At 38.9% G+C, this 25,445-nt stretch overlaps 1 protein-coding gene across 6 annotated transcripts in view; it reads left to right on the top strand.

The window, feature by feature from the left end:
- Positions 1-25,445, top strand: part of SRBD1 (S1 RNA binding domain 1) — a 229,834-nt gene that overhangs the window by 35,462 nt on the left and 168,927 nt on the right. For all 6 annotated transcript variants that reach the window (XM_077813865.1, XM_077813859.1, XM_077813861.1 and 3 more), the window contains 3 exons: positions 7,877-7,973; positions 11,116-11,251; positions 18,895-18,998. In XM_077813865.1, coding sequence (XP_077669991.1) covers positions 7,877-7,973; positions 11,116-11,251; positions 18,895-18,998 — 337 coding nt within the window. The remainder of the gene's footprint in view (positions 1-7,876; positions 7,974-11,115; positions 11,252-18,894; positions 18,999-25,445) is intronic.

Below are 25,445 nucleotides of genomic sequence, written 5' to 3'. Positions count from 1 at the left end.
TATGAAATGCCAGAATTTAGGCTGTCTGCAGTCTTCATTCTGCTCCTTTGTGCATATGTGTTCTAATATAATTGTGAAGTACATGATCACATACAATTTTTAACACAGGACTCCTTCCTCCAGCAGGGCACAGGCTAGATGGGGCTCACTCAGCGGATAGCTCTTCAATATTTCTCTTACCCTCATCATCCAATGTGCAGATGTATCCTTCATTTACTGCACCCCATCCAAATTCTGCAGTGGATACGGAATTATTCATTTCCTCACATGCTTTTCTATGGTGCCAGTCACTGTAGTGTCTGAGCACCTCACAAACATGAATGAATGTTTAATAGGAAAGATTTGCATCCTTTTTTATAAATGGGAAACTGACACACAGAGATTAAGGGCAAAGTTTACCACTATTTTGATTTGCTCAATAACTTGCTGCTTGTTCTGTTAATTTAGATAGAATAAAAGAACCCAAAGAGTAAAAGGTGTTAACATGACACTGAAACTGTCCAACATTAAACAGTTTTAAACAAGATTTGGCGTTTTGTATACAGAAACCTTAGCATGCTTATTACCATGGTCAACGCACCATTAAGAATTCTTTTAACCTTTTATTAAAGATACAGAAAAAGAAGGAAAAATGATTAAACCACTTTACATTTAAAGGAACTCCTCCCACGCCTACCCGCCCTTGTTTGATTGTCTTCTCAATGGTAATAACTGTGCTTTTGGAGAGGAGAGAAGAAGTTAGTTGAGGTGGGCTGGAGCTATCGGTGGTGGTGGTGGTGTTGCTGAAGTCCAGTTCTGTTGTCTAGAAAACAAGACAAACACATACACAAGGGAAAAGAAGAGAACAGCAAAGATTAAAAAATGAAGCTTCTGTCTTGGTGTTGACTTTCACTTGCAACCTCGCTGCTGAAAAACACAGGCACAGCACATGGTCTTTTCAGTCACTCTGCAACCTGGTAAACTTGTATTAGCATTAGGCTGTTTAGGGCATTGCATTTAGCTGCCTTTCTGGTCATAGGCTTACAGCAGTGTTGCAAAATATACAGTCTTGGCCAGCTAATTCAGACTTCTATTAGAAGGCAAAGGAGAGGGAGAGGGCAAAAGTGTATGATATGTTGGGGAAGAGTCAACACAGCTTTCGTAAAGGGAAGTCATGACTCACCAATCTACTAGAATTCTTTGAGTGAGTCAACGAACATGTGGACAAGAGTGATCCAGTGGATCTAATGTACTTGGACTTTCAGAAAGCCTTTGACAAAATCTTTCCTTGAAGGCTCCTAAACAAACTAAGCTGTCAAAGGAGAAGAGGGAAGGACCTCTCGTGGATCAGTAACTAGTTAAAAGATAGGAAACAAAGGTTAGGAATAAATGGTCAGTTTTCAGAATGGAGAGAGGTAAATAGCAGTGTCCCTCTGGTATCTGTACTGAAACCAGTACATAATCGTAAATGATCTGAAAAAAGGGTTAAAGAGTGAGGTGGCAAAATTTGCAGATGTTACAAAATTACTCAAGATGTCCAAAGCAGATTACAAAGAGTTAGAAAGGGCTCTCCCAAAACTAGGTGACTGAATAACAAAATGGCAAATGAAATTCAGTGTTGCCCATTGGAAAACGTAATCCCAGCCATGCATGCAAAATGATGTTACCATTCAAGAAAGAGATCTTGGAGTCCTCGTGGATAGTTCTCTGAAAACCTCCACCCAATGTGCAGTGGCAGTCAAAAAAGCTAACAGAATATTAGGAACAATTAGGAAAGGTATAGATAATAAAACAGGAAATATCATAATGCAACTATATAAATCCATGGTACACCAACACCTTGAATACTGCATGCTGTTCTGGTCACTCCATCTCGAAAAAGATATATTAGAAATGGAAAAGGTACAGGGAACCTTAGACCTTAGTCCATCCCGTGCTTTGCTGCACATTGGGCTACCCACATTTGTGATCCTTGCCTGTAAATTGTCCTTCTCTCCAAATCTTCCCATTTCATGTTGAGGGGCTTGATGTTGTTCAGAGCTATTTGTTTCCATGTTATTCGTGGTCTTCCTCTCTTCTTGCATTTTCTGGCTTCCATTCAAGGGCAGTATTTGGTAAGCGTTCTTTTTCCATTCTCAGCACATTCTTTCTTTTTAAGCGCTTTAACTTCAATTTGATGTTTGCTTTCAGCAAATAGTGATCACTCCCTATATCTGCTCCTCTGAATACTCTTGTGTCTAACACTGATATAGTCAATCTCATTTTGTGTATGACCATCTGGTGAAATCCATGTTTTTTTGTGTATGTTTTTATGTTGGAAGAAAGAATTGCAGATGCTAAGATTGTTTTTGGCACAAAATTCAAGAAGTCTTGTGCCATTGTCTGTGGGCCGATGACGATTTCCCAACCTCGTCTTTCATTTCTGTTCTGGACATTAAAATCTCCCATAAACAGGACAAGATCATGGTCTGGTATTTCTTTCATTACATTGTTCAATTCTATATATAATCTCTTTGTCCTCTTCAGCTGCATCATTTGTTGGAGCATATGCCTGGACTATGGTGCGCTTGATGTGCAGAGAGTGGACTTTAGCTGCCAGTAGCTTATCTGATATTGGCTGCCAATTCACATGTGATTTCTTTGCAGAGCTATTCATGATGATTCCTACACCTCTCTTATGTTTGGTTCCACCTGAATATAACATTGTTTTTTCTCCAGATGTTATCATACCTTGATCTTTTTCTCTAACTTTATGAAGTCCTAGGATGTCAATTTTATGTTGATCCATTTCTTTGATTACATGTGCTAATTTTCCTGCACTATTTAGAGTTTGTACAGTCCAGGTAGCTATGGATGTACTCTTTTTGGCCATCAGAATTTGGACCATCGAGTGGGTGACTTCCTGATGGACTTGATCACTCACTGTCATGTGCGCATCTGAACGCTTTCCATCCTCCTCAGGCCATGATTTTTGTTTTATGTGAGTAGTTTCTGTAGCTAGACCTTTTTCTTTTTTTTTTAATGGTGAGTGGAAGCCACCACATCAACCAACACTCCTCCTTTTTGATCTGGGCTTGGGACTGGCATTGATGGAGTTGGTACAAGGAAGGGCAACAAAAATGATTGAGGGTATGGAACAGCTTAATGCATGAGGAAAGATTAAAGAGATGGGGACTATTCAGCTTGGAAAAGAGGAAATTAAGGGGCGATATGATGGAGATCTAGCAAATCACGAATGGTGTGGAGAAAGAGAATAAGGAAGTGTTATATACTCCTTCACATAGAACACAAAGAACCAGGAGTTACCCAATGAAATTAATAGGCAGCAGGTTTAAAACAAACAAAAGGAAGTATTTCTTCACACAATGCACAGTCAACCTGTGGAACTCATTACCAGGGGATGTTGTGAAGGCCAAAACTATAACTGGGTTCAAAAAGAATTAGATAAGTTCATGGAGGATAGGTCCATCAATGACTCTTGTAGCCAAGATGGTCAGGGATGCATCCCCATGCTCTGGTGTCTGAAAGCCTCTGACTACAGATGCTTGGACTGGATGACAGGGGATGGATCACTTGATTGCCCTGTTCTGTTCATTGCCTTTGAAGCATGTGGCATTGGCCACTGTTGGAAGACAGGATATTGGCTAGATGGACCATTGGTCTGATCCAGTATGTCCGTTCTTATGTTCTTGTGGATGGGAAGGAGAAGAAATAAGGTAGGGAAGGAAATTAACAGATTTGGTGGTGGGGGACGAGAGGTTTCCCTTCCCAGGTGATGGCTGGGATTTAGCAGAAGCCAGTGGAGGTGGCAGTGTCATCAGGGTTTCTCCCTCTGGTCCAGTCTGGTCAGAATATGCCTTCGGATCAGGATGAAGAAGGTACGGAGTCCCAGAAGACAGTGGGGTGGCAACCATGATGGTGAAGCATGCTCCTTCCACCTTTTCAGTCAGCCAGCATCACAGTAGCCTCCTCCTTTGTTGTCTGTCTTTTATTATGTATCCCTGTCAAGGTTCCTCCCCCACTCTGAACTCTAGGGTACAGATGTGGGGACCTGCATAAAAAACCTCCTAAGCTTATCTTTACCAGCTTAGGTCAAAACTTCCCCAAGGTACAAAACATTCCACCCGTTGTCCTTGGACTGGCCGCTACCACCACCAAACTAATACTGGTTACTGGGGAAGAGCTGTTTGGACGCGTCCTTCCCCCCAAAATACTTCCCAAAACCTTGCACCCCACTTCCTGGACAAGGTTTGGTAAAAAGCCTCACCAATTTGCCTAGTTTCAGAGTAACAGCCGTGTTAGTCTGTATTCGCAAAAAGAAAAGGAGTACTTGTGGCACCTTAGAGACTAACCAGTTTATTTGAGCATGAGCTTTCGTGAGCTACAGCTCACTTCATCAGATACATCAGATGTATCTGATGAAGTGAGCTGTAGCTCACGAAAGCTCATGCTCAAATAAACTGGTTAGTCTCTAAGGTGCCACAAGTACTCCTTTTCAATTTGCCTAGGTGACTACAGACCCAGACCCTTGGATCTTAAGAACAATGAACAATCCTCCCAACACTTGCACCCCCCTTTCCTGGGAAATGTTGGATAAAAAGCCTCACCAATTTGCATAGGTGACCACAGACCCAACCCTTGGATCTGAGAACAATGAAAAAGCATTCAGTTTCTTACAAGAAGACTTTTAATAAAAATAGAAGTAAACAGAAATGAAGAAATCCCCCCTGTAAAATCAGGATGGTAGATATCTTACAGGGTAATTAGATTCAAAAACATAGAGAACCCCTCTAGGCAAAACCTTAAGTTACAAAAAAGATACACAGACAGAAATAGTTATTCTATTCAGCACAATTCTTTTCTCAGCCATTTAAAGAAATCATAATCTAACACATACCTAGCTAGATTACTTACTAAAAGTTCTAAGACTCCATTCCTGGTCTATCCCTGGTAAAGACCAGCATACAGACAGACACACAGACCCTTTGTTTCTCTCCCTCCTCCCAGCTTTTGAAAGTATCTTGTCTCCTCATTGGTCATTTTGGTCAGGTGCCAGCGAGGTTACCTTTAGCTTCTTAACCCTTTACAGGTGAGAGGAGCTTTCCCCTGGCCAGGAGGGATTTCAAAGGGGTTTACCCCTCCCTTTATATTTATGACAATCCCAAAAAGCAGTGATATGTGGAACAACCCCTACTCTCATTACTTGATCCACCAATTAGGCCTAATTTCTGAAACACCAATTTTGATTGGTTGATTTCCAGTCTCTCTCTGTTCTTGTGTACCAGGCATGATCTTAGCACAGTCCTTGAATTATATCAGTAGGCCCTTTCTTTTGACTAATGTGGTCTTCCTTTTGCACTTTTTCCTGTTGACTTTGTGATTGTTATAGTTTATTTATTTTATGTATTTTTCTCAGTTTTCACAGCTGAGCTTACAATTATGGTAAATGTATAGGGCCAGTTATTCCAGCTTGCCCAATTTGAGAAACCTAGGTTTTTCAGAGTACGAAGCATTTTTATAGCTTTCTGTCTGTTCAGAGCCCTGTGCAGATGTTAAGAGATTGAATACCCATTTTACATGTGAAGAAACTTAGGGCTTGTCTGTACTACGGTCTGGATCGACAGGCAGCAATTGATCCAGCGGGGGTCAATTTATCGTGTCTAGTATAGATGGGAGAGCATCTCCTGTCGACACACTGCAGTGAAGACACCGCAGTAAGTAGATCTAAGTAAGTTGTCTTCAGCTACGTTATTCATATAGCTGAAGTTGTGTAACTTAGATTGATTTCTCCCTCCTCCCACCCCGTAGTGTAGACCAGCCCTGAAACAGATTTGCATAAGGCTGCATGTTGTCCCTGGAGAGCCAGGTTTAGAAGGTGAGACCTTCTGGTTCCTCCAGGCCATGCCGCCTTACTGGCAGAGATCCTGAGCACTCATAACTTCTGCAGTCTTCAGGACTGCAAGTGCCCCATCACTTCTTAAAATGAGACCTCATGTCAAGTTGGGCATTCCAAAAATGAAGGCTATACAATTGTTGGCCCTGGCCAAAATTTTGGTTTAGTAAACTTGACCAGTATCATATAGAAAATCTGGCAGAGCCAGGGATAGAACAGAGTTCCCCTGCTCATGTGGACCTCCCTTAACCAGAAGACAAATTGTGCCTCTGTCTTCCTGTGCCTTTCAGTTCTCATTCACTAAGCACCTGAGGCAAGAATTCTATAGGAGGAGGTAGCATTCGATCATATTATTAGAGGCTAGGTCATGGTGCATATGCATGAGTGCATAGAATTAAGGTTGCTTTGGCAGCCTTAGTTCTGGTATTTCCTAATTTGGAGTGCTTGACCTTAACGTTCGTTGAAGCTTTTTTCTGTGTAACTCTCTCTACTTTTTATTTTAAAAAGAAAAAAAGGCAAGAACAAATTCTGTAATGTGTAACTGTGGTGCCTCATCCCATGCACCAGCAGCAGAGCTTAAATTCTAAAATTTCAGCACTGCAGCACAGACTTCTAGTATTTGAAGTAAAGGATTAACTGTAATAAACTTGGTTGCAGGATTAGGCTGTTACCTTTGTGGACCAATCACTGGAGGGTGTAACACTCTGGAACAGTGATTTACATATATGTAAATAGTCTGTTTTACAATCAGCAGACTTAGGCACGTAGATTTGGCAGATTCTTTTGAGAAGTAGTGCAGCTAAATGGTGTTAAACTTGAGTGTGCAGTATTGAAGATACGAGTTTTTGCTTGGCTTGATTGCTCTCGGTGGGACATGAAGCCTTGCAGAGTTGTGAGGGACACTATTGGTTTAAGAGGTGAGTCTAGAATTCATGAAGTGTATCAGAAGCAGGAAACCTGCAAAACAATTGGTGGGTCTGCTGGATTATCAGGGATTAAAAGGAGCAATTAAGGAAGGTAAAGACATTGCTGAGATGTGAAATTTCTTTACGTCCCTCTTCACCTCTGAGATTGTTCAGGGGATTTCTAACCTGGACGTGCTCCTTTCTGGTAATAAAGAGGAGGTACTTTGAGTCTGTGGTGTCAGAAAAAGAGGCTGAGGAGCAAACTGATAATTTACAAAGCAAATTAGTCACCAGGTCAGAAGGTACGTCTAAGAGTTCTGAAGAAGCTGAAATGGCTGAGCTACTAACAAAAATATTGCAATCTCTCATTAAAAACAGCCAGTGTTCCACACAATTGGGGTGTAGCAAACATTTTTGTACCTATATTTAAAAAAAAAAGGCTATAGGAATAATCCTTGGAATAACAGACCCTCTAAGACTTACATCTGTACTGATCAAAATGGTTGAAATAATTAAAAACAGAACAAAAAAGCATCGGGAAGATCAGGCAGCCTTAATACAGGGATTGCAATGTGCTCCCCATGTAATACTGAAGTTTGTAGCATTTTGTGGAAAGGTACTCAGGATTGCAACAACGTAGTATGCTTTAAAAAAGTGACATGGTAGGTAGTGGAAGCGTGTGATCCTCTCTTTTGCTTACTTATCTTGCGTGAACTCTCTTAATCTGTATACAAATATCTAACTTTATTATTTTTATTATTTCTAATGTATAATAAATGTGAAGCCCAAGCAAGTACTTTTAGAATAAGGTATTGATGTTTGATATCCTTCTCTCAGTTAACATTGCCTTTTTTTACAGTAACATAGTTAATAATCTGATATTAATTTTAGATGTTTTGGAAGTGATGGCCAGATGATATTTGCTAATTCCATCAATTTGTTTTTTTTACTGCAACAGTCTAGATTGTTCTAGTATCTTGTATTTATTTCCTTTCCGCTTGTATGTATTTAGGGATATGTTTTATTACTGATGTGATTACTTAGTTATGTTCGGGTTTTTAGATTCTTTATAATAATTAACAGTATGTTTTCATTTAAGGACTTACAACCATTCAGGAAGTAGAGGCTGGAGTACAACACATCCTTGCTGACATGTTTGCTAAAGATAAGGATACACTGGATTTCATCAGGGTACTGTAAGTTTCAAAGTTTCATGGTCAGTCACTTATTTTGCAGGTTATATGGCCAAATTCTGTCTCTTTGTGTTTGGCCAGAGAATTTGCCCCACGCAAATGCTGGGAAAGAAGTATTGTTGGCTTATCCCTCTCTCTGCATACACACAGTCCTTAGTCCTGTGCCTGGCAAATTTATTCAGGACCAGAATAGAAGAAATCTGTTGTGATCAGGACAGGATATTTAATCTCCCAAAGCCTGGATTTAGAATGTCTCTCACCAGCTTCAGTCATGATAGCCCCGTGAATTGTTCTCCCTCTCAGTTTTAGGGGGATTGAAAATTGGAAAGAAAATTTTCCATCCCTTGCAGCTTCCTCACATTGCAGCTTTTCAAGTGCTTGCCAGTAAGTAGTATGCATACAGATTAGGCCCTCAGGGCCAACCTGAGACCTAGTGTAATCAGGTGCAACCCCTTTTACTTCAGTTGCGCTCACTTAGGCCAGGGCTTGAGGCAGCCTATAAAGGTTAATGGCGAATTTTCTATGGTTTAATTCTTAAAGCATAGTATCAGTATAATTAAAACAGTGTGAAGATAATAGTCTCCTGCTTTAATATAAATGCCAAAGCAAAGCAGAGAGATTTATTTTCAAAGCAGGAGACGTTGATCTTTGACTACATTTGAGTAGAATGAATTTATTTTTGTTATACCAAATGCTGACTTAGATTTAATTGCTTTATCTGATGAATATCGATGCAGTAGAGTGACAGTTACTCTTGCTGTGTTGTTATTACTCTCTTGCATTCTGGTTGGAATAGAAAACAGATTTAGTGCAACTGTTATCAATATGGAGCAATTTATCCAGAAAAAGTAATTTTTTTTAGCAGTATACCTCATTGTGAATTGGGTAGGATCTGACTGGCTGATGATATAGATGGGGCCATATCAAATTCACTGCCATGAAAAACATGTCTTAGACCGTGAAATCTGGTCTCCCCGGTAAAATCTGATCTTTTGTGTACTTTTATCCTATACTCTACAGATTTCACCGGGGAGACCAGCATTTCTCAAACTGGGGGTCCTGACCCAAAAGGGGGTTGGGGGGGTCACAAAGTTATTGTAGGGGGTCACAATATTGCCATCCTTAATTCTGTGCTGCCTTCAGGGTTGGGTGGCTGGAGAGCAGCAGCTGCTGGCCAGGCACCCAGCTCTGAAGGCAGCGCCCCGTCAGCACCAGTTCAGAGGTAAAGGTGACAATACCATACCATGCCACCCTTACTTCTGTGCTGCTGCCTTCAGAGCTGGGTATCTGGAAAGTGGCAGCTGTGGGCTGAGGGCCCAGCTCTGAAGGCAGCAAAGTGGCAATACTGTGACCCCCCGCCAACCTTGCGACCATCCTCCCCTCACAGCCCCTTTTTGGATCAGGACCCCTACAGTTACAACACCATGAAATTTCAGATTTAAATATCTGAAATAATGAAATTTATGATTTTTAAAATGCTATGGCTGTGAAATTGACCAAAATGGACCGTGAATTTGATAGGGCCCTAATTATAAACCACAAAAGACAGACAAATAGCAACCTGTCCTTTATAAATGAGAGGATGGAATGCAGCAGTGTGGCGGATCTTTAACATTTCATTTTGAAGGCTGCTTTGCGTGAGAGAGATGCTCTTGTGGGCTAACCACCCCGTTCTTTTACTACTTTGTTCTCAAAATATGTAGTTCTGCAGATAACAGAAAATTCTTAATGGAACACTGATGTCCTACACACTCATATTTTGAGAAACACTGTTCTGTTGTATCAGTCTAAACTACAAATTAAGAATTGTTGCCATGGAACATTTTCTTTTTTTAAAGGGTATCCTAAAATTTAGCTGTCTAGCACATATTCCATCTACTATTATAAAGCCATAAATCCCACTGGAGCAGGGTATGCAAAGAAGCAAGTGATTACTGAGTTTGGTTAAATACTAAAGTGAAATTTAGAGAGACGAGGTGGGTGAGGTAATATCTTTTATTGGACCTCCTCTCTAATATACTGGGACCAACCTGGCTATAACAATACTGCATACAAAGTGAAATGTAGGCATTTGCGAAACAGTTTATATCCTTGCAGCGTTCTTCAACCTCTGAACTCTATCTGTATGAAATGACAGGAGAAATAAACATACCTGAAAGCTTTTTCCTTTTGTATTTGAACTTTATAATAACATTATGTGCAGTGAGGTTAGAATGAATAATTGATTTAGGACTGTTTTAAAACAAACAGTTGTTTAAGGGAGTGGTCTATGTTGAAAAGAGGAATTATAATTTAACACACAGTGTTAACAGGATCGTTTTTTGCATGGTAAATTGGAATGACATTTTAAAAAATATTATAAAAAACAGTTTCGTTTGGTTGCACCAAACGTGGACAGGTTATAACTTTCATAAACTGGTTTTTAAATACCATTTTAAAACTGGAGTCTGGATAGAAATCGTTAAAGACTAAGGGTAACATTTTCAAAAGCACCTAATTGACTTTCAGTGAGACTTAGGCTCCCAAGTGCCTAAGGGCTTGCCTACTTGGGGAAATTATCCAGCATAGCCATTCCGGAATAGCTACTCCAGTGTTATTTAGCTACTGGATATAACACCTTGATGTAAACACTCTCTTCCGGCATATTTTAGATAGTATGTTCACATGAGGAGCTGTTCCAAAATAGCTATTCCTAAAGTGGGGAGCCTTCCTAAACCTTCAAAAATGGCTAGTCTCCAGGCTTAAAAAACCTTTGGGACCAGCCAGTTTCATAAGAATTAAAACTTGCTTCTCATCCACAATACTGTCATCTCTTGGCTAGTGAAAACCCACCAAACTGCAATGTAAAAGGAGCCTTTGGGCTCCCCACTTGGATCACTCTTGAGAAGGATAAGGCTCAGCTTTTCTGAGCTCTCCTTGAAATTGTTTTGCTGGCCGTATATTAACTATGTCTTATTATTTCATTCTCGTTCCTAAGACATATTATGCAATTCTCCATATGATGATTATGACATAAAATGCAATTGAAAACAATAGTATCAGCTATTTATTTCTTTAGGATTTTGTGTTTTAACACAAACTCCAGTTACACTATTAAAGGCTTCATGTCATATCGCCCAATTAACTTACTCTTCTTTGTATTTAGATGTCAGCAAAGGTACATATGTATCCAGTCAGCCTTGGCAAAAGTGTCATCAAAAAATGTAAATGAGAAAGATGTTAACAAATTCCAACTGTACCAGAATTTTTCTTGCAATATTAAGAACATTCAGCATCACCAGGTACGCATTATAAATATGCTATTGATTTTCTTTATAATGGTAACTGACAGCATGTATGCATCTCCTAGAAAAATATGCTACCATATGTATTTCCTTTAAAAATTGAGTTTACCCATTTTTTTTATTTCACTGTTCAGTCACCTCAGGTAATGAAAGACTCTCGTTTCTTGGAAAAGTAACTTGGAAGGTTAAACCACATGTTAAAAAATTAAGTGGGAATTGAATACTCAGGAGTGTTTGTCTAATTGAAGTGTCTAATTAAAGCAAATGTATTTAAAGAGTTGGCAGGAGAGTGCTCAATACCAGTGAGATCCATTTGCTGAAGGATAATATGGCACATGCTCTGTTTTTTCAGTAAGCAGGTACCAAGCATTTGGAGGAAAAGGGGGAAGGTTAAGTAGTTTATCCTGACAAGGATAAGAAAGAATATAGGTTACTTTACTAGTTTTTCACTAAGAGCTCTAGCTGGATTTATAAAACTGTGAAATAGAATTAAACACACTTTTTTCTTGGTAGTTCTTTGGTCATGTCTTCTTCTGTTGTTTGCTGCAACACTGAGTGGCTCATCCACATGGGCAAAGAGTGCTCTGAGCTGCTCAGCATTACACCTGTCAGTTGAAATTGGTGCAAAGCAGCAAGAAAAGGTTAGATAATTGTAGTTAAAGGTGACCTGCAAATATAGTACTTAAAAAAAAAAAAGTATTCAGCAACTTCACTTGTGCTGAATGCTTCAAATAACAAGGTTAAGGGAAACATTCAGCATATAACATACTGAAGACATAGGTGATATTTTTCTTGTTTGGCAGGTGATCAGTCTTCTGATCTGTGAGGTCTCTCTGATAGTCTTGAATGATAACTATAGAGCTGTAGGACTTCAAAAGGGAATATGGAAAGAAAGCAATTTCGGCACTGGAGCGGAGCTTTCTCCATTGATGTGCAATGTCTTACACGCCCATCAGTACATATGCTGCTCCAAATTCTTAATCTCAGAAAGAGAGATGCGCACTTCAGGTATTGCTCTGAATATTCTAAGTGTAGAGAATTCTGCCCTGATGGGGTGACAGGCAACATGTGTACCTTCTGGCCACTGTTGTATTATTTAAACGAAGAACCTTCGTTAATCCACAAGAAGTGTCTAGATTTGTAGATGGCTGTTTCTGCTTCTGCTCTTGTATAACATTTCTTTATTTCAGTCACACTGTCTTCATGGGCTTGTCCTGTTGCCATTTTAAAAAGCCATGTGAGGTTTTGCCTGCTAAAGTTGATTTTGACTTTTGGTTTGAATTCTCCTGTGTGTTTTAAAGTGGATTTGTCATGCTGAATACTTGCCAGAGAGGTACTGAGGTTTGAAATTAGTTCACTTGTAATAATACAAAGATTACATTATTTCTAGCAATCTGGGTATTGGGGAAAGGATGAAATTATTACTAATAGTTTTAATATCCAAACCCTTGGTGTAAATGTGTAAGAGGTCCCTGCTATGCTCTTTTTATTAAGTGTCAATGTTTATAGCATTTTATCATATTTTTACAGTAATTGGTCTGCAGAGGTTTACATTAATGAAGTCTGAAGAGCTCAATTAGCTCAAGCCTAGACTATCATTTTTATGGTATTTCTTGTAAATCATTCATATTCTATCATAAAATACTGTGGTGTGACCAGTTTGTAGATCCCTATCGGAGATTGTTTTTCATTTGAAAAAAGAAAACTTCAACCATTGCAAACTGATCAGTTTCTCCATTACTGAAGTGGAGGCAGAAATAGATTGCTGTTAGAATGCGTAATAAAGATATAAGATCACACAATGTGTCCTAACATGGCTCACTGAGTTATTAGGAATAAATCAACATCTATCCACATTTCATCACATTGAAATCATGCAAATTAGAGAGAGAAAAACCCTGTTACCTTTTTTCGACTAGCCCCACTTCAGGATTATTTCCCTAACACGTTTTCTAGCGCTTTGTCTTAATCTTATTTTAAATGCCACAAGTGTTCTATAGTCTCCATCACAGTTTCATAGAACACTAAAATGATCAATGCGTGTTTGTGTGATGACTCCATCTCGGTCATGGCATGAGATTGAACCCGGAAAGGACCTCCAGAGCTGAAAGCATGAGCCTCTACAGTTTAAGTTAAAGAACCAGGTCCTGTAGCTGGGAAGGGTTAGAAACTGATGCCCTCTGGTGACTCCGCATAGAGGGGGACAAAGAACACACTAAAGTGTGTGTTTTGTTTGCACAGTATGTGATTTCAAAATGCATAGGTGCTAACTATTACTTTCTCAGTGTCTGGAGTCTTTTTCTGAGAGCAGTATTATGTTAGACTCATGAGTCAGGCCCCCCAGAATCATGAGATTGGCTTGAAAACCCCATTAAAATCCTGAAACTCAAGTAATTAAATACATTTGAGTGCTTCTTATTTCCCTTCTGCTTTTTGAGCCACATTTGCAAGCTTTTCTCTACAAAAACACAGGCTCCAAATTTACTTTAAAAAAGTGAAATTGAGATTTATATGAATGGTTTTTAAAATATTCTTCTATAATGTTGTAAATGTGAAAATCGTGCTAGGGCCTGAGAACCAGAACACTTAATTGCCTAATTTTTTTTTTTAAAAGTGACTGACTAGTTTACTTTCATCTTCCAAACTGAGTGAAGAGAGAAAAATAAATGGTGAAAAAGTAAATTTAAACTTTTAAAGAATTCTTGCAGCTTCAGTAATCTAAGGGTTTTTTAAAATGCACATTTTATGTTGTGTTCCTCTTGAAAAGTAGAAGGATCTCTTGGGAAATTGTCCAGGATTCTGTTTCTCTCTCCTTTTTGAAGATTAAACAACAAAAACCAACAACAACAACAAAGGAGTGTGCCTCTATTGCTTTTGCAAAACTAGGAGCCTTTTTCTATCTTGATCAGCCTATAAACTTTTCTTCAGTCCCCATCTCCAGTGAATCCATGACCAACTTCCTTTGATTCATCATTCGCTTATGTCCTCACTGGACCTTACTTTTGTTGCCTTCTCGCCAACTCTGCTCTACTGAATCTTTGTCATACTTCCTGAAAAGTCTGTGTTGTTTGCATTGTGGCAGTGCCTAAGGGCCCAGCCGGGGTTAGGTCCCATTGTGCTAGGCACTGTACAAACATAATTAAGTGACAAGTCTGTGACCTATGGAGTTTACAACCTAGATCTTCTGTTTTTAAAAATACAAAATACCTTCTCTCTTGTCATACTCTCTTCCTAATTTCAAAACACCTTTCTCTTTCTAACCTTGTTTGCTAGGAAAAAAAAAATCTTTGTTTTTTGTTTTTTCACCTAGTATTTTATTTCTCTTTCAACTTGGCCCTCAGTTTCTGAAAATCTTGGTCATTCCCCACCCTGAATTTATTTCCACCTAATCCTTGCAACCCTGAAAGCTATGTGGTCGCACTTTCACTTGTGGTGCACTCCTTCCCTCCAAATCAGTGAGAGTCACTTCCTCTTTAAAGAATGTCTTTTCTCCTGTACCTATTATGACTTTCAGTAAAGAATGTTGTGATCTTCCATATTAAGGAGGCCATATATAATGTGCACTGAAGAGGGGATAGATAAACTCATTAGAAGAAATCCTCTTTTTCAGTCCATTGTTTTTTAAGAAGCTTGTCTGTAAATGATGATGTGGGGAACTTGGAAACTTTAGGAAGAATCTGTGAAATTTAAAAAAAAAAAAAAAAAAAAAGATTCCCTACATAAAAATTACACTGAGAATGCTAAGCACTCAAGTTAGGCAATACTCATAGATAAAGTTCTGTGAACAACCTTAATTCTGCTCTGTGTTCACATAGGTTACAAGATCTTGAATTACATTCACATGCTATTTGTCATGTAATAGAATAAGTTGTTTATTCTTTGACAAAAATTCATTTTGTATCTGTTTGCCATTCAGAATCATGTATCTAATAAAATCATGTATATAAAAGTACACAGTAAGTTGTTCTTGTTCTAGATTTGTAGTGTGAGTAACACTGTACAGTAAAAGCTGTGTTATCTGGTACTTTACCAGCCAGAAAGCTCTATAAACCGGCATTTCTGATCTTCATTGAAAGTCTGATTTAGAGTCCAGTTGGCATGGACCTGGCTCTGTGTGGCTTCCCGGAAGTGGCAACATGGTCCTGCTGCTCCTAGGTGGAGGAATGTCCATGAGGGGTTTGGAGTGCGGGAGGGGGTTCAGGGCTGGAGGTTGGGGCGTGGGAGGGAGTGCCAGATCTGGGTGGTGCTCACTTCGGGTAGCTCCCCGCAAGCAGCGACCTATCCCTGCTGCTCCTAGTTGGAGGCGCTGCTAGGCAGCTCTGCATGCTGCCCCTGCTCTGCCCTGACTGCTGGCTCCACAGGTCCCATTGGCCAGGAATCACAGCCAATGGGAGCTGTGGGGGTGGTGCCTGTGGGCAGAGGCAGTGCGCAGAGCCACTTAGCCAAGCTTCTGCCTGGGAGCAGCAGGGACAGGTTGCTGCTTGTGGGGAGCTGCCTGAGGTGAGTGCCACCCAGATCTGGCACTCCATTCCCACGCCCCTGTCCCAAGCCTCCTCCTGCACCCAAACTCCGTCCCAGAGCAAGCGCTCCACGCCCCTTCCTGCGCCCCAATCCTCAGCCCTGCGCCCAAACTCTCTCCCTCTTAGTTAACTGGAATTTTTCACTTACTGGCACTCCTCCTCCCCCCCCCCCCCTTGCCCCAACATGCTGGATAAAAAAGCTTTTACTGTACTAGTGAAAACTTTAATTGCATCAAAGGAAGGATATGAACTGAACTGGATGGAGAAAAAAGATAATTCCTGGTTGCTGAATAAAACAAATAAATTAAAATATAGGTCTTGATAAATAACTAAACAATGTCATCTTCATTGTATGTATATCTTTACCTTTCTTGAGGGTGCCTCCTGTCTAGAAGATTTTGCTGTACATTAAAGATAGTAGTTACGTACCTTTTTTTCTCTAAGGGTATGTCTACACAACAACTAGATGCCAGCCGCGGGTGTCTAGTTGCCGAGTAGACATACCCTAAGAGGAAAGAGGTTAACATGTCCTGCCCTTTTAGGATGCCAGCTGTTCAGGTAGGGGACTTATATATTACAGCACTTAGCATATTTTAGTCACTGCCACAATATAAATAATAGACTGAACCTCCACCACAACATCTTGACATTGTCTGACTTGCTGTAAACATAATAGTGCTTATGCATTAGTCTCTTTGGTTCTTCTTTTCTATACCATGTGGCAGGAAGACATAATTGGGTGTGGGGGGGGAGGGGGAGACCGATATGTAAAATACCATGGTTTAGGCATAATAGCTTCAGTACCATTTTTAAAAGTGTGATTCAAAAGAGATATTTAAAGTTACTGAAAGATGTAAATGGAATATATTAATTCAAGACTGCTGCTGCTTATTTTAAGGCTCTCTGATAAATATGTGATCAGAAAGTTCTGTGAAATAATACACAAGATGTTATGTGTTCAATAGCTAGAACTGAGTCTGGTGTATCCTTGTGTCACTGGATTAAATCCCTGCTCCTGTTTTGTTATTAGAAGTTTTTTTCCCCCATCACTAGTCTATGATAGTGTAACTCCTATCCATTGGATCCATTCCAGTCTGTTAATACAGACATGATTTAGGGTGGAGAAAAATGTAGTTTATGTCCATTGTAGCTGTTTGTGGAATCTGCCGCCAAAATTGAATACATTCATTGCATTACGTGGGGAAATTGATTAACTGTTCGCCATATTTAATTGAGGCCCTTTTCAATTTGTATTTTTTTTCTGCAGACGCTCATCATTTAGAACAGACTAAATTGAGTGTTAAATTATAAAGTTGGTAAAAACATTTGCTAGTGAGAGAGAACTCTTTTTTTGCTAAGTTCCAATTCAGAGCATTTTTACTGCCTAGTTATAAGCCCTTGTAAATAAAGTGTTTTAATTAAAACACTGACCCTTTTATTATAATGTTGTGAATGGTGGCACTATAATTCTATATCAGATACAGTATGTTGTTTATCCTGAACATCATTTTGATTTCACTTTGGCTTGACATTAACTTTGTCTTTTTATATATATATATATAAATAAATAAAATTGGGATAAACATGAAAGTATTTGATTTGTTAAAAATGTGTCTTTCTAATTTCTGCATGAAAACGTTTGCTTTGGCAGTCAAGGTACCCGATGCTATAATACTTCACATGCAATTTTTATTATTAGCTTTTTTTGTTCAATTATATGTCAGGCCTGGTATGTCACAAGCACAGTAAAGCTGAGGAATATAAATTGGTACTATGTCCTGGAGTCATTTTAAACCATCGTATTTAACATATGTGACATGTCTGAGTTAGCTAGTGATTGAATTAAAGTTCATGATTGACACAGAATGCTCTGTTGTGACAGTGTTTATGGCCTGTAATACACAGCAACATGTGCAGCAATACAGGAATATCAACTTTTGACAGCTTTTTTTAATGGAATCTACATTTCTAATGTTTAAGGAGTATGTGGTGGTGGAGTTTAACTTAGTAGAAAAAAAGGAAATAAAACTGAAGCATAAAAACCAGTGTTCTCTTCTATGCAGTTGCTTGCAAATTGCATGCTTTACATTTATTAAATTTCTTATTCTGAGGTTGTGTTGTCTAAAAGATATCAGTATAGGGCTTGATGCAAACAGAAGGACTCCCATTGACTTAAATGGGATTTATCCTAGGTTCATAGGGACAAACTTCCAGTAATTACCTCTTGAATTGTGATCCCAGATTTGCATGTTAGTCACAGATGCCCATAAAAAACGCAGAATGTGTATTGAAATAGAATTGAAATAGATTTTTTCTTTCCAGACTTGCTAGTTCATTAGTGTAAGTGCTGCTTTTGTGCACAGATTCTTTCTCTTGTGAGCACAGATGATTGTGTCTTCAATATGTGCAGTGATTTAAAGGCTGGTATATTAATGTTAATTTGAAAATGAGGTCCAAAATGTTTTAAGGTTTCCTAGGGGTGAGTAATGAAAAGTTCAACTTTTAGAAATCAAACTGATTACCTTTCTTGTCACACATTCTGCTACAAACGGACTGATTTTAATTTGGGTTGCTGTCAGTACAAATAGGGAAACCAGGAGCATAAATGTAGCTCTGTCTCTTCTGTAGTCTCCTGTTTTGATTTGAATCACTTTCCATTTTGTTTAGTGAAAGTTTGAACTGAGGTTGTACAAGGGCAACACCTCAGTGGATCAATCAGTGAATTAACAGCTGGCTAATTTCCTGTTAGTTTTTTTTTTTTAAATATATTGTGTGTGTGTGTGTGTGTGTGTAAAATATATGTATACATACATGTACGTGTGTGTGTGTAATATATAATATATATATATAAAATAAAAGGGAAACTGGATTCTCAAAATGAAATTGGGATTTTTTACTCTGGTGAAACAATATACTGTATTCTGCTATGGCGTGATTTTATCGAAGTTAAATTTTGGATGTTATCTAGACAAACCAATATTTTGTGAACTGTTTTACTATATAAGCAGCATGACTTACTCCAGAATGTCAAGCAAATGTGTATACAAATGTTGACTTGATAAGTTTATCTTTTGGGTATTTTGTGAGTCATCTGTCTTTGCCATTTATGTTTGCACTCAGATTCTGGCCATTAACCGAGGGGAAAATCTGAAGATCCTGACAGTGAAGGTCAACGTTCCTGACGGGGTGAAGAATGAATTCTGTAGGTGGTGTGTCAATGAAAGGTCTGTGTGTGTGTGTGTATATATATATATATATATTCTTACTGAAATCATATTTTTCTATAAGCAGCTTCATACTAAAATGCACCTCACATATCTTGTTACATTAAGAAAATAGTTTTAAACAAATGTTTAACTTATTAGATGAGTTTAAATTTGTGAACAGCTAGATCTCATTCTGTATTTCCACCTACTGCAGACTTCTTATTATTCTGAGGAGGAGAAGGAGGATGTTTTTGGATATATCTTGAGAATTCTGGCAGCATTCTTTAAGCACCTCAAATTCTAAAATATTTGAAGGTTTACTTTGTAATGCATTTTGAAATTTTTACAATATGCCCTTTGTACAGGGACATGTGGTAGAAGAACATTTAGGATAAAATATTAGTGTATTTTGAAGCTCTGAAACATCTGGCACCAGCCACTATCAAAAGACACTATATAGGTTTAGATGGACTGTTGATCTGACCCATTATGGCTTTTCTTATATTATAGTTGTATGTATTGATTATACTGTCTAAAATAGTCTATCTTCATTCATTAAAAATCTTGTGCCAAAAATATGAAAGAACATTCTTATTTCTAATGAAAAATACCCTCTTTAAAATAAAGGAAGTGTAACTACTCCAAAGTCACTATATAATTTGATACTTTGGAATGCATTCTGTATACTTTCAGGACTGTCATTTATTGATATTGTTTCTTAAATATTACTTACCCCCAAACCTAAATATGATCTGTTTCCCCATAATTCTCATCACAGATGTCCTAACAACTGACTGTGTGCTGTTTATATAGGCTAGTGGTTAAAGCAGAGAATTGGGAGCCCGGACTCAGGTTCTATTTCCGTTTCTTATTGAGTCTCTGTATAACTTCAGACATGTTATTTTCTTAAGATAACTTGTCTGTTGTGAGGCTTGTTTAACGTTTGCCAAATGCTCTGAGAATCTGTGGTGAAAGATGTGCTATAAGTCCTAGTTACAGTAATGTTTTCTCCAGTGCTTCGCTATTTCTAGGTCTTGGTTCCTTCCCTTCCCAGCTTCCTTCCCTTCAGTGTCAGCTGGAGCCCAGCTATCTGCTTTGCAAAATTCTCCTGACCTTATTTGTTTATCTTGCTTGCATACACAAAATATCTGGGCTGGGTTTTTCCAAGGATCCAAAGGGTGTTAGGTACCCAATTCCCATTGTGAAGGATCCTTGGAAATCCTCATCTTGATGTGTAAAATTTAGTTAATGTGAAATAGTGCACAGACAGGAAGAAAGACCTTGCTAATGTCTGAATACATAAAAAGGGTAAAAAGAAAAGGAGTACTTGTGGCACCTTAGAGACTAACCAATTTATTTGAGCATGAGCTTTCGTGAGCTACAGCTCACTTGCATCCGATGAAGTGAGCTGTAGCTCACGAAAGCTCATGCTCAAATAAATTGGTTAGTCTCTGAGGTGCCACAAGTCCTCCTTTTCTTTTTGCGAATACAGACTAACACGGCTGTTACTCTGAAACCTGTCATAAAAAGGGTAACATACTATGGTATGAAATTTAAATTATACACCACAGAAAGTGTGTCAGTGTTTAAAAGTGGTTTGCTCTCTTAGTATAGTGTTTCTTAATGGTAAGGTCCTTGGGCTTTTCCGAGCTGTTATGATTCTTGATCACAGTTTAAAAATCCATTTTAGTTCTTACATATGCTACAGACCAAAATTGTTTCCCAGTGTGGTATTGTCTACAGCAGAGATTCCCAAACTGTGGGGCATGCCCCAGGCCAGCCCCCACATAGGGTGGGGAGAGAGCGCCACCCAGATACGCTTCTGGCCCCTATCCCAGCTGCTGGCCCTGCGCCCTGGGTCCCGGCTACCAGCCTCAGCTCCGCCCCTGCTCTCACCTGTGGCTCCAGCCTCAGCCCCCTTAGCCCTGTCCGCATCCTCCCCTCCCAGAACTATGTCGCTGGTCCTGGGGGGCAGGGGGTAGACAGGTAAGAGAGGGCGTGAGGTAAAAAGTTTGGGGATCACTGGTCTACAGTGTGGAGAGAAAATATCTGTAACTGTCTTAAAAAGCTGCATCTACAATAGAATTCAGCAACAGCATGAGTGAGTCACTGTCAGTGTGACATTTTGTGCTGCTACAGGAATGACAGTTTAAAATGTAAATTTAGATATTTTTGTCAGTCTTCCAGTGCTAAGAGGAATAATGACCTCAGAAATTGAACATTCGACTCAAGTCAATATGTGGTCTTTCTTACGTTTTTCTAATTAAGGGCCAAATTATTTTCTCTCACACAAAAACATTCCATAGGAGACAATTCCAGTGGATTTTGATGCATGAAAATCTATGCTAGATTCTACACTTTCCCACTGGATCACCAGAAGAGTTTTCTAATGTTACTGAACATTAGGCCATCGTTGGCCAGCCATCTTCAGTCTTGAGCTGGTTTGAACAGGAGGATGAGAATAAATACACTCCCTGGTACCACAAATTCTAAACAGGTTGATCTTAGCTCCTCATTCGTCTCATGTACAAATGAAATACCATATAGCTTACTGCATTAGACCCAGGCGTAGGTCTTTTTGGACTGCTCTGAGGTAGGGATTCTAATGTATACAGTGCACCAGGTCTGCTTCTGTGATTTGCAGCCCAGTCAGTATTCTCTGTGCTACCTTGCTTCATCCCATATAATTGATTTGTGTAAATTGGAGGCAGTCCTCTTTGATGATACTATTACAAAAGCTTTTTTCCCCATTATCATTTCTTTCATATACAGTCACACTTGTACATCGAAATTCATCAGCAGTTCAAATAAGGATACATCTCATTTCTTACCCAGTACTTTAAATCGGTGCTTTAAATACTGTATATCTTTGGGGACAGATTTTAGATGCTGCTTCAACTTCTTGTCACCTTGCTAACATATACAAAGGAGACTGTCATATAATATACAGTAGAACCTTAATTTTATGAACATCAGTCTTACGAGTGAACAGTTATATGAACCATTTTTCCTTACAGAAAACAAATGAAAAAAAAGCACATAACAAAAGTGAAAGTAAGAAAAACAAGTTGACATCTTATCTCATTCTGATGCCTTCAGGGCACTGGATATTGCTTTGCTGTGGTTTGAAGGACAAGAAGAGAACAAAGCAGTGCACCAAACTGCAATTAATGCAACATATCTACTATAATATAGATATAACATATCTAGTAATGTTGAGATGTTGATTTTACAAACTCCTCAGTCCCCAATCATTTTAATAGGGGTTCTACTGTAGTGTTATTCTGAGGTAGGTCACTGCAAATCCCAAAGCTTTTTTTCTTATTCTTTTGCCTCCTAGGATTTGAAGAGAGATGTCAGTGCCCTATATCCATATTACTTACCTATTCACTTGCTTCTCATCACTGTAGTGTCTGAGTGCCTTCCAATTACTTATGGAGAGAACATCTGAACACTTGTGGCAAAACCAAACCTAGAACCCAAATATCCAGAGAGCGGAAAGTGCCCTCTCCACAAAACAATGCTATTTCCTACCTGTTAAATTAGTAGTTAATACACTAACCTTTAATTTGTTCTCCTGAGGCAGTCTTCAAAGATAACATGCCATTGAGAGGAAAAGGGGAATTAGAGGGTGATAGGCCTCTTTGAAGATTCTATAACCACTAATGTGGTGTAAATCAGAAGGGCTGGAGACTGGAAACTGAAGATGATATTGAAACTCACTGGGATGAGCACCCACCGCTAAAACTGCCATTGTGGTTGGGCCAAATTCTAGAAAATGGCTGGTTTAGCCTGTCCAGAATTGCCCCCTGCAGTACTCCCGACTCTGTATCTAACCCCCTCTTATGCAGCAGGACCACACTGATCACTGAGGGGGAGGATGGATTTGCACTGAAGTTACTCTGTAAAAACAGAATCACTTGGCTTGAGCGGACGGTGGATTTTATTTTTTTCATAGAATCATAGAATATCAGGGTTGGAAGGGACCCCAGAAGGTCATCTAGTCCAACCCCCTGCTCGAAGCAGGACCAATTCCCAGTTAAATCATCCCAGCCAGGGCTTTGTCAAGCCTGACCTTAAAAACCTCTAAGGAAGGAGATTCTACCACCTCCCTAGGTAACGCATTCCAGTGTTTCACCACCCTCATAGTGAAACCCTCCTCTCAGGATGAAATTCTCAAATCCCACATAAGGCCAGAGTTATCATGCATTAAATAGCTGTTCTTGTGGGTGACTTCCACCTTCCATGTATAATTAGCTAAATTCTCAGGAAAACAGATTATACTGCTGTCTTTTTGACTTGGGGTCTAGAAAACCAGCTGTGTTCTTTTTGGATCAGTCATTGTCACTGGTAATGAAGATTCCTCAGTTGAACTTTAACAATTCTGTTGATGATGAGTGTGCCCAAATAGAACCCAGCTCACTCTCCCACAGCTGTTATTTGTTATGTAGGCCTAACAGGAGTGCAGATATTTTTACCTTATTCCCTAGGGTAAGCAGATGCGCTCAGAGAAGACCTGTTGAGTAAGAAGATGCTGTTTTCATAACAACTTAAAGTATTTTAGACATTAATTCATTCTTCATTAAATATTCCAGAAAAAAACACTTCGCGGAGTAGAGATTAATTAGGTTCAAATTATCTTTCAAGAGCTATCTAGAGGTCCTTTAGCTCCATTCCAGTGTTAAGCTTTGTTTCCCTCTCTGCCCCCACAAGTAACGGAATATGTGTGTGGGTTAAAAAACATGCTATTTATTCACAGGCTGTTTTTTGAATACGTCTTCTGGATGTTTTTAGTTTCATGACGAATTGTAGAATGTGGTTCTGTAGTATTTATAGGACTTCTCACTGAATATCACAAAATCATTTTATTAGTCATTCGTAAGTAGCATGCAGTCAAAAATATCTGCTGTGATGAGCTATTTGTGGATAAGAAATCTACTAATCAGCCTTAACAAGAGAGAGAGGGAACCTGATGTCTGCTGTCCAAATGCGTTACTATCTCCATCAGTATAGTCAGTTTTATCACCTGTACAAACTTCTGGTAATAGAATTGGGTAGCAATGAGAGCAAAGGAAATCCTGCACCTGTTTTATGTGTATACCAAAAAATCCTCTCTGCAACAAAGTATAACAAAATGTTGCCAAAAATTGTTAGTACAATGTTAAGGTCATGTGGCTAAGCACTCAAAAGTAATGAAATGGTAAAACAAGGTCCTTAGGTAATCTTTAACTCCCCATGTATGTATTTATCAAGGTATGGTGTTTAATTAGATGATCAGATACTCCTTCTCAAATATAAATACATAAAAAGAGAATCTGTTTCAGGAGATAATTCCTTAAACAACTGAAGAGTTGTCTGGGCTATTTCAGAGAAGTTTGGGAGTCTTATTTCAGTGCAGTACAGACAAGATTAATACTCTATTTTTAAAAAATTAGCATAATTTTCAACTGTGCTCACACCTGGACAGATTTTCAAATGGCCACAACTCTCTCATGTTGTTAAGAACAACTTTCTGAAATGTACCCAAATGTTTCCAGATAGAGCCCTGCCAAGTCCCTCCTACCCGCTCAGTGGACAACTTTAATTCTCTTGTATCTGGTAGGTAATTGCATGGGTCCTTGCTAATAATGATGCTCAGAAAATAGCTTGGTGAAAAACAAAACCTTGGATCTGATCACACCTGAATTTTGGGGAAGCTTGAAATTCAGATCTGACTTCTGTGGCTTGGGTTGATGTCTTGTAGCAAATCATAGCAGGGCCTTGTCTATCCATACAGTTGCATTACAGTAGAAAAGGTACAAGATAAGCATGGCTTACAAAATTCTGGGAGATTATTTTTGAATGAGATTTTGCTAGTCTCTGGAATTTGGTGTGTAATTTAAGCATATCATTAACAGAACAAAAAGAAAATGCATGTACTGGGTATGTTTGCTTTTTTGCTGTTCCAAAACAAATAGACTATTTTCACTTATAGAGATGTTAAGAAAATGTTTTATCTCAATTTTGTATTTGTTCTCCGTTCGCTGTCTGTAGTTCAGCACTTCAACTTTTATTTGACCTCCGTTGCCTTCCTTAACTAGCTGCCCTCTATTCACATCCATAACGCAGTAGTGGCATCCGCAGGAAATGCTTTGTCACATTTGAGGAAGTTGGGAATTGTAAATGAGGTGCATATCATGGAAATGTAAAACTGATTTATTCATACATTTGGGATGAAGTTTGACTGGTTCTTTTTTCTTTTCAGCCCAAGTGGGAGGGAAGTTTTAATTTATTTTTGTAGTATTTTCTTTAAAATGAAGACAGTCTGAAATACCAGTTCACTAAAAGTCCATAGTCCCTTCACCTTTTCTGACAGTAAAAGCATGTGCCAAGTTACAGTGCCTTCTTCCATTCACGACTGAAGATATAACTTTACAGCAGCATTGGTGCAGTAGTACTGGCATTTACAGAACATTATGCTGAAGC

Source organism: Eretmochelys imbricata, chromosome 3 (genome assembly GCF_965152235.1).
Source record: "Eretmochelys imbricata isolate rEreImb1 chromosome 3, rEreImb1.hap1, whole genome shotgun sequence".
Taxonomy (NCBI): domain Eukaryota; kingdom Metazoa; phylum Chordata; order Testudines; family Cheloniidae; genus Eretmochelys; species Eretmochelys imbricata.
Note: the sequence above shows the minus strand (reverse complement) of the source record. Positions and strands in the feature narration are given on the sequence as shown.